The sequence below is a fragment of the Myotis davidii genome, unplaced genomic scaffold (genome assembly GCF_000327345.1).
Source record: "Myotis davidii unplaced genomic scaffold, ASM32734v1 scaffold1915, whole genome shotgun sequence".
Lineage (NCBI taxonomy): Eukaryota > Metazoa > Chordata > Mammalia > Chiroptera > Vespertilionidae > Myotis > Myotis davidii.
In genome coordinates, this window is record NW_006286237.1 from 347,247 (window position 1) to 356,851 (window position 9,605).

General features: G+C 60.8%; 1 protein-coding gene across 1 annotated transcript in view; it reads left to right on the forward strand.

The window, feature by feature from the left end:
• Positions 1–870: 870 nt before the first annotated feature.
• IPO9 (importin 9) overlaps positions 871–9,605 on the forward strand; it is a 21,014-nt gene continuing 12,279 nt past the window's right edge. The window contains exons 1-11 of the mRNA XM_015559876.1: positions 871–924; positions 1,863–1,951; positions 4,087–4,333; positions 4,545–4,631; positions 5,276–5,477; positions 6,585–6,673; positions 7,266–7,352; positions 7,781–7,900; positions 7,976–8,076; positions 8,199–8,257; positions 8,672–8,823. Of these exons, the coding sequence (XP_015415362.1) occupies positions 871–924; positions 1,863–1,951; positions 4,087–4,333; positions 4,545–4,631; positions 5,276–5,477; positions 6,585–6,673; positions 7,266–7,352; positions 7,781–7,900; positions 7,976–8,076; positions 8,199–8,257; positions 8,672–8,823 (1,287 nt within the window). The remainder of the gene's footprint in view (positions 925–1,862; positions 1,952–4,086; positions 4,334–4,544; positions 4,632–5,275; positions 5,478–6,584; positions 6,674–7,265; positions 7,353–7,780; positions 7,901–7,975; positions 8,077–8,198; positions 8,258–8,671; positions 8,824–9,605) is intronic.

Genomic DNA, 9,605 nt, shown 5'->3' on the forward strand with positions numbered 1-9,605 from the left:
GTCCGGTAGGAAGGCTGATCCTGGCTCCCGCCGCCAGCCGAACGCGCTGCTGGGGCCCTCGGGAGGCTGTGTGTGGGTTTAAATCGCCCGCTCCCTGAGTTTATCTGGGAACCATGGAAACGCACCCCGTGGTGGCCTCGTTTCCATGGAGGATGGCGCGTCCTCCGAGGCAGTCCCCCTTCTCTCCGGGCCTCCCCTGGCCTTTGGGTGCAGAGTGCCTCCCGTCTTACCTTCTGTCCGTGACACGGTCAGTGGTTCCTTCCCGCCTTCGCGTGAGGATGCAGCTCCGGGGTCCCAGTCAGTCGCCCAGCTCTGCGCAGGATGCGCCCCCCCCACCCCCGCCCAGCAGGCCGATGAGTGAGCACGTCATTCTCGCTGCATTGAGTGGCTTCCCGTTGTAGTTTTATTCTCGTGGGAAAGGCCCTGCCTTCTGGTCCTAGGAACAGGCTTCCCCGGACTTGGAGTGGAGGGGATCGGGAGCGTGTCTGCTCCTCGTGCGGGAGATGATCGGAGCGCCGTGGGCTCCAGGTCGGTGGCAGCCCCGTCCTCGTCCCTCCCACCTGTCCGTGAGCCGTTTGTTAGAGCCTCACGCGGAGGCTGGTCCGTCCTGAGGCGGACAGGTGGCCCCCTGCCTGGGCGGCCAGGCCATGACCCCCAGGCGTGAAGATTAAGTCAGAGAATCTCTAATGTGATTTGGGGGAAAGGGCAAAGGTCAGCTGTCAGCTCCCTGTTAAATGGACAGACAAGAGGAGATTTTAAGAAGCAGTTATCTTAGGAAATGGAGGTTGCTGGAGCCAAAGCGCACCCCGGCCATGTAGGTGGCCACTGACGGGTTCCAGGAAAGGCCTTGCCGGCCTCGGCGTTTCCAGAATGGAGCCTGTCCTCCCAGCCGAGGAGGAGGAGGAGGAGGAGGAGGAGGAGGATGTGAGAGACTCGCCGGCTCCCGCGGCCCCTTCCCAGGCACCCAGGTGGCTGCTTCCTGGGCCGGGTCCCGGGATGGCGTCCTGTCCTGTGTGACCATCCTCGCTGTCACTGGCGTCTGAGGGAGAGCACAGCATTTCCGGGTTCACTGGAGAAGGAGAGGCCCCGGCACCTCAGGCAGCGCCCCTCCCGCGCTGCAGCGCCCGGCACTGACGTCGGGGAGCCAAGCCTTCCGGCCTTTCCGAGGGGGTTGGGTTGGGGTTTGATAGCAAGGTGTGCGGGAGTGTGGCTGTACCCCGATAGAGCAACAGTAAAAGGCAGGTGCTCTTTAGAGCGCTTTCTAATTGCACCTTATTTGATAGGCAGCTGAGACCTCACATTTTACAAACAGCAGTGAGCGCCGGGCCAGGCTGTGAGCGCAGTGACTCGCCTCAGTGCTCAGTGCTCAGTGCTCAGTGCTCCCCGGCTCCTTTCTGTGTGACGGGCGCGGCCTGACTTCGGAGAATGCCGCTCTTTGTGGTGCATTTACGCTTCGCTGTTTCATATCGTAGAATAAAGCCTTTCCTTCTTTCTCCCCTTGGTCCTCTCCTTCTTCTCTCAGCAGCATCATCCAGGTGGTGGAGTGAATCCCCTTCTCTCGCCGGCATAGCACAGACTTTTCCAGAGACTAGATTTAGACTCTTCGTCATGTTCCTTCCCTTTCTTTCTCTGTCAGAAATGAAGATGTTTCCCGTCGTTTGGCCTTGACCTAGTCTGTTCTGCTTGCTCCCCGCAGATGCGTCACAGAAACCCGCGCTTTTCTTCCTTCCACCACGCTGCCTGAGCGGGGGAGGGGGTGTTGCCCTCCCTCCCTCTTCTGGCATCAGATGTGCCCGAGTCTGTGGTGCTCCCCTGGAGGCCTGGCTCTCTCGCAGTTCAGCATAAGCCCTGTCCCTGCGCAGGCAGCTCTCGCGGACCCAGGCCTGTGGCCCCGGGCACTGGGCGCCCCTGGGCACTGGGCCGAGCGGAAGGCGGCCGCGCTCGGAAAAAGGCCAGTGGTGGGTTTCTTTCCCTCTCAGCTGTGGTTCTGTGTTCCCAGCTCCCGTGAGAGCTGTGCTCAGAACTCCCTCCTCCCGCGGGCCGGCTCTCAGCCCCACTTCGCCCCCAGTAGCTTCCCTGCCCGCGGAGCACTGCCAGGTCTCAGGTCGCCTGCCGGCCTGACCCACTCCCATGGCCTCTTATGCTTCGCCCTCCTGCCTCCTCGGTCATCCTGCTAAGCCAGCCTTAGGTGGAGAACGCTCTGCCTGGTGGGGCGGAAGGAGAGAAAGGGAGCAAGGGCAAGGGGGGAAGGGACAGAAGACGGAAGACAGAAGGCGTTGGTAAGTGAAGGCTTCCTTAGCGAGGCCGTTGGGGTGCCATGTTGGATTGGATTAAAGATACAATCAGGAACCTACCCTCGGCCCTGGCCGCCGTGGCTCGGCTGGTTGAGCATCCATCGTCTGTGCACCAAGTTTGCAGGTTCGATTCCCAGTCAGGGCCCAGGCCTGGGTTGTGGGCTCGATCCCCAGTAGGGGGCCTGCAGGGGGCAGTTAATCGATGGTTCTCTCTCACCATGGACGTTTCTGTCTAGCCCTCTCCCTTCCTCTCTGAAATCAGTAAAACTTTTTTTTTAAGGGGGAGGGCCTGGTGCCCAGAGATCCGGCCTCTGTAATGGAAATATCACGGCGCTGGCGCTGGCGCAGGAATAGACACGGTCCGGTGGGGACTAGGGTGCAGCTGAGGCGGCATCTCAGATCACCGGGCTTTAAAGGGGGCACCTGGTCGCCATTCGGACTTGGATTGGATCTTACGCCAAATGGATGGAAGTCTAAATGCTTACGGAGGGAGCCACACAAGCTCCATGTGAACACAGGGGTGACTTTTTCTCTAACGTTGGCGTAGGAGAGGCTTCTGACTACAGCTCAGAGTCCCGGGCAGCACGCCTTCCGCCCCGCCTCCCGCTGGGAACTCCGCTGGGGCTGTGCCTTCAGCGCCTGACGGTGCACACACGTGATGTACCGCAGCAAAGCGCAGCGACTCAACTGCCCTGCATGGGCGAGCGGGCGAGCAGTGAGGGGTCTCGGGCTGAGTTAGGGGAGTTCCGGATACAGTGTAGCTGACGGAAAGCAAAGCGAGAAGAGTATCCACTACTTTCCATGTGAACAAGAGGGTGGGAGGGATGCGCCATCTGCTCATCCTGCGAATGCAGCCAGGAAAGACCTGCCAGGCGCTGCGGGTCACTGACATGGAGAAGGGGGGCAGTTAATGCGGACGGATGAGGGGTCAGACCGTCCTGCCTTTAGACTCTGTTGATAGTGTCTTTCGACGCACAAAGTCTTTTACGTTTTATGAAGTCCAATACGTCTCTTCCTCTTCGTTCTCTGTGTTTCTGTGCCATCAGGACGCCATTGCAAACCCAGTGCCATGGAGTTCTTATCTTACCCTGGGCTTTCTCTGGGTCTCGCGTTCAGGCTCTCGGTCCGTGAGCTCATTTTTGTCTGGGGAACCCAGTGTCCTGGCATCATTTGTTGAAAAGACTCCTTTCCCATCAGATAGACTGTATGCCCCATCAGAGGTCACATGACCATGGATGCGGCTCTCTGTTCTGTCCCCTTGGTCTGTGTGCCTGTCTTTATGCCAGAACCTCCTGTTTTGATCGCTGTAGGTTTGTGGTAAGTTTGGAAATCAGGAAGTGTGAGTGCTCCAGCTTTGGTCTTCTGTTGGTCTTTTGTGCTCCCTTGAGATTCCAGATTAATTTCAGGATGGATTTTTCTATTTCTGCAAATGAACAAACAAACAAAAAACCGTTACTGGGATTCCTATGGGGGTTGCATTTAAGGATCAGAATTTTATTTTGGAGTAAAAGCTGTTTAGCCTCCCAAATGCATATCAAGATTCCTGCTTTCATTGCTCATTGAGAACTTAACTTCAGCCGTCGTGCTGAGGGACTGAGCCTGTGGAGCCAGCTTTCCGCAGACTGCATCATCTCCCGTCTGGTGGTGCGTGTCTGAGCAGCTCCTGAAATCCCACTTTTTCTGTGGGGTCAGATGGTACAGGTTTCGGTTAGATCCGCATCCGTCACTGGTTCCAGTGGAAGGAGCTACCGTCTGGAAAGGGAGGGGCCGGAAGGCGCCTGTGGTGATGGAGAAGGGGACCTGGTGCTGCGACTTCCCTGCGGTCCCCGCCGCCCCTGGAGGGTCCATCTTGGCGTTGTCAGTGCTTCGGTGGAGCAGGCTCCTGTCGGAGGCCTTCCCTGCTGGCACCGGGCTTATTGCTCAGTCGTCGCTGCGGCTCTCCTGCCCCCTTGGACTCACAGCCGTTCTCTCTTCCAGAATTTGGTGTCCACCTGGCGGAGCTGACCGTGGACCCCCAGGGGGCGCTGGCAATTCGTCAGGTAGGTCCAGCCTGACGGTCCGATTTATAAGGAACTCCCTGTGCTGGTCCTGAAGCTTAGTTGTGGGAAGAGGAAGTGTAAAGCCAGTTCGTAAGTGAGCTGGGGCTTGGTACAGAGGCAGCTGCATCGGTGAATGGACCGGGCCGGGCGTGGAGTGTTCACGTGTGAAAAAAGCCTTTCCTTGCTGTGGACACGGCTGTTCTCTTCACAGCTGGCGTCGGTCATCCTGAAGCAGTACGTGGAGACGCACTGGTGTGCCCACTCGGAGAAGTTCAGGCCTCCAGAAACTACGGAAAGGGTGAGTCTGCCCGGACAGCAGGAGGGTCGGAGGGCGGGGCCGAGGAGTCGGGCGGGTGGCTGGCGCTGTGGACACACTGGATAAGGGGTTAGATGTGCCCGGGTGGCAGACAGACGGCGTCAGGCCTCAGTCTGCAGTGTTTTTCTTCTAAGCTCCAACTTCCCGGAGCTGTTTGAGGAGGAAATAGAGTGATGTTTCTGTTGGGTGCAGAGCTGTGCAGCCGTCCTGGGCCCCTGGGAAGCCCTGAGGCGCCAGCTGTCCCCAGGGCAGGGCTCCCGGCGGCTGTGAGCCGTCTGTGTCTGGCAGATGGTGGCTGCAGGCCTGGGTGCCGAGCACGGCGTGCCCTGCGGCCAGGACGGGGTTTCCGTTTTATTCGTTGTGATTAAGTGAATGTCCGTGGCCGCGTGGAGCCGGACTGCGGTGCTGGCTGCCTGGGTGTGGGGAGTAGGGAGAGAGGACGGGGAGTGGGGAGGGGACGGGGCAGGGAGGGGAGTGTGAGTGGGAGTGGACTGTTGGTCAGGGTCACACTCCGAGGAACTAGAGACGGTTAGTGTCTCGCGTGCAGAGTCTGGCTAACACGGAAGCTGGTGGGACGCTGCTGACCACGCGCAGCCTGGTCTGAGGGCGGGTGGCTTCCTCCGCAGGCCAAGATCTTCATCCGGGAGCTGCTGCCCAGCGGGCTGAGGGAGTCCATCAGCAAGGTGCGCTCCAGCGTGGCCTACGCGGTGTCAGCCATCGCCCACTGGGACTGGCCCGAAGCGTGGCCCCAGCTCTTCAACCTGCTCATGGAGATGCTGGTGAGCGGGGACCTGAACGCCGTCCACGGAGCCATGCGCGTGCTGACAGGTGAGGAGCCCTCGCTGGCGTGGACCCTGCTCCCGTGGCCGGGCCGTCGTCCTCACCGGACGCTGTGGTGGGGGCCCTGGGCAGCAGGACGTGGCCTGTGTGACGCCCGCCGGGCTACGGCCCCTCCCGCCCTGTCTGCTCTCTGCAGGGAATTCACTTGGTGTAGCATCTGCTGCTCGAACCCTCACGCTCAAGGCCAGGCTGCAGCGGGTGGTTAAGCACTTGATTCAGATCATGTTCTGGCTTTACCTCGGGTCTGGGCTCCGTGTGTGTAAAACTAAGATACCGGACCTGCCTCAGTGGCGTTTCGAGTCACTTAACTGAGCTCATCTCTGTAAAGCATTCAGTTCAATCACGGGTGGTGAGCCCTCGTCAGCTCAGCCGTCATGGTTGTCAGCATCTTCCTTGTGGAGTGTTTTGTCGTAGTTCAACCAGGACAGAGGGAAGAGCAGTCCAGCAGAACGAAATGCTTGCACTCGTAGTCCAGGGAGCGGTGGGGGTCTCCCTCCTGAGCCTGAGGGGTGCTCGCTCTCTGCGTGGGGTTTGGATGTTAAAGGGAGAGGCACGGCCCACACTCCCCTCACCTTCGGGTCTCATTCGGACAGGCGGTTGCGTTGGGCACATTGCCTGTGCCGTGGGCAGCAGGCTCGCGCTTCTAGGTCAGTAGGTGCCATTTTCCTGGGAGAGGGGCGTGGAGAACGGAGGTGGAGCCTTGTGAGCTCATATGTGCGTCAGAACAGCTCGCCGGGGAGTGTGGGGACTGGGACCGAAGGGGAGACACCTTGACGTGCACCGGAATGTTGGCACGTGGCCGCAGACCAGGTTCACACGGTTCCCCGACGGCGGCCTCACCAGCTCCACCCACTTCTGTCAGACCTTCCTTGGGGCCTAGTGAAGGTTTCTTTCCTGATCTCGTGTCGCCGCCTCTGTCTCTGACTTGTTCCCTTTCCTTTCCTACCAAGTAGTGAGTAGCTCCTTCCTCCCAGACAGGCCAGCAGGCCGGTGTCGGTGCCTGTTCCTCCGGCCGGGGAGCTGCCGCTGGAGGCAGTGTGGCGTTTCCCACGCACTGTCTGTACCACGCAGACTGGACCCCTTGTTTCCTTGTAGAATTCACGCGGGAAGTCACGGACACACAGATGCCCCTCGTCGCCCCCGTCATCCTCCCCGAGATGTTCAAGATCTTCACCATGGCCGAGGTACGAGGTCCCCCCGAGGCCCCAGAGCCAGGCCGCAGGCCGCACAGCCTCCCCTCCCGGTGGGAGCCCGTGTTTGCTGCCCATCCCCACCTTGAAGGTAGAGTGACCGCGATCCTTATCCAGACCGCTCACCTTGATAAAGACTCCTGCACCCTGTGGCCCGAAGTCCCGGGCTGACCGCCCCTCCCGAGCTCGCTTCCGCTGGGCACTGAGGGCAGCTGTTACCGCGGTGCTCACAAAGGAGTTCATGTCCCACACGTAGACATCTAACAAGTGTGAACGGAGCTCGTCCAGTCACGCAGCAGCCTGGGGGGGCGCTGCCCCCGCCTCCTGCTCTGTCCCCGCCGAGGGCCTGCACGCTGTGCGCACACATCCGCGTGCTGGGTGTGCAGCCAGTGCCAGGCCCCGTGTCCCAGCAGATCGCCCGCGAGGGCCGGGAGCATGAAGGCCCATTCCAGCGAGTCCCAGCTGTTGCTGCCTTGTGTTCCCTGAGTGGCAGGATCCGTCCCGGGGAGCCCCGTCACGTCGGGATTGAGGGGTTGCAGGCGCACGGGCCCCGTCCCACGGCGTCACAGCTGTCTGCCTTTCCCAGGTGTACGGCATCCGGACCCGCTCCCGAGCTGTGGAGATTTTCACCACGTGTGCCCACATGATCTGCAACATGGAGGAGCTGGAAAAGGTACGGGAGCCTGGGCTCACGGCAGGGCGCCCCGTTGTGGGCAGCGTGCTCTGCAGGCGGCATACCACGGGGAGCGGGGACACTGGACGCCGGGCAGTTGTCAGGTGTGGGTGGCTCAGTGTCCTGTGTGAGCCTTATTTCTTCCAACACCTGGTCCTGCTCCTGCTCACCGAGGCCCAGAGCGCACTGGTGTGTCACGGCCTCAGGTGGGAGCCTCGCTGGGAACGCCGATCCTGGGTTCAGAGGCGGCTCGGAGAGCGGGTCTGGGGTAGCGGCTTCGAGGAGGCCAGCGCGGGGAGGAGCCCACCAGGGACTTAGCCATGGATCGGCCGGAGCCTGAGGATCTCAGAGCCTCGCAGGCGGTGGACGGGCCGGCCCCGATGGGCCGCGTCGCTGCTGACGTCGCTGACGTCGCTGTCTGGCCTCAGGGTGCAGCCAAAGTCCTCATCGTCCCTGTGGTGCAGCAGTTCACCGAGGCCTTCGTGCAGGCCCTGCAGATCCCCGACGGGCCCACGTCCGACAGCGGCTTTAAGATGGAAGTCCTCAAGGTGGGCAGCGGCGCCGGGGAGCCCGGGGCTTGAGGGCGCCTGCCCCTGACCTCTGCTGTGGTCTCCCTGGCACAGGCGGTGACCGCCCTGGTGAAGAACTTCCCCAAGCACATGGTGTCCTCCATGCAGCAGATCCTGCCCATCGTCTGGAACACCCTGACCGAGAGCGCGGCCTTATATCCTTCCGGGCTGGGCGGGGCCGGGTGGCGGCTCCCCAGGTCCCCGCTCTAGTGCTGGCGCCCACCCTCCCCGTCGAGCGTGTGTGGCGCCGATTGTTCTCCTTTACTCCCCGTCATACTTACGTGAGGACAGAGGTCAACTACACGGAGGAGGTGGAAGACCCTGTGGACTCGGATGGTGCGTGGTGTGGCTGCCGCAGGGAAAGCGGCCACGGGAGGCTCGCTCCTCAGCGAGTTTCTGGTCGGGTTTCCCTTCGCTGTGCTGGGTGGGAGCAGGGCGCGGGCCCGAGTCTCCCGGTCACGGGCCTGGACTTGGACACGGTGCTCCCAGGCCCGCCAGCCCGGCCGCTCCGGCATTCTGTCTGTCCGGGCTGGGCCCCGGGGGCTGACACTTCCTTCTGCTGCAATAGTTTTAAGTATTTCAGGTGAGAACACACCTGCTGGGAAATAGCCTACTGTCCCCGGCCGTTCCCCGGGGAGCAGTATTCCAAGTGACGTGAATAGTGTCAGGGTCACAGATCACGTTGTTCATTCCCGGCTGCGTCCTGTCCTTCACGCTCCTGTCTCTCAGTTGTCTCTGCACTTCCTGCAGGCGAAGTCCTGGGCTTTGAAAACCTCGTCTTCAGCATTTTCGAGTTTGTCCACGCGCTGCTGGAGAACAGCAAGTTCAAAAGCACGGTCCGAAAAGCCCTGCCGGAGCTCATCTACTACGTCCTGCTGTACATGCAGATCACCGAGGAGCAGGTGAGCGCCAGGAGCCGGGATCGCGGCCGCGGTGCTTCTGAAACAGACACGAGGGGAGTTCCTCCTGCCTGCGGCGTGCTGGGAAGCTGCAGCACCGCGGCCTGGCCACGGGGCCTGGGCCCTGCAGGACCCGACCCAGCCCTCGCCCGGAAGGACCCCCTTCTCTGTAAACAGAGATGGGGTCACCATTAGACAAAAGAGCACTTAGGACACAAGCACATGACTCATGTCAGCCACCAGCATCGACATCACCTCACAGGAAACCCCGTCAGGTCAGGTCTCTTCTGAGCGAGGAGCAGGGCCCTGCCCGTGCGGCCCGGTGGGGGCACTGTCCTACGCACCGCGAGGCCACGGCTCCATTCCCATCGGCCACCGGTCAGGGCTGCAGGTTCGGGCCTGGTTAGGGCACGTAGGTGAGGCAACCAATCGATACTCCCTCCCTCATCAGTTTTTCTCTGTCCCCGTAAAACCAGTGACCATCCTCAGGGAGGATTTTTTAAAGTATATTTTTAATATATTTTATTGATGTCAGAGAGGAAGGGAGAGGGAGAGGGAGATAGAAACATCAGCGATGAGATAATCACCGATCGCTGCCTCCTGCACACCCCCTACTGGGGATCGAGCCCGAAACCCAGGCCTGTGCCCTTGGCGGGAATCGAACCTGGGACCCTTCAGTTCCCAGGCCAACGCTCTATCCATTGAGCCACACCGGTTAGGGCAAGATGGGAAGTTTGTGTCAAAGGAAAGGTGGGAGGGAGACGTTTTTATCCTTTTGAATTTTG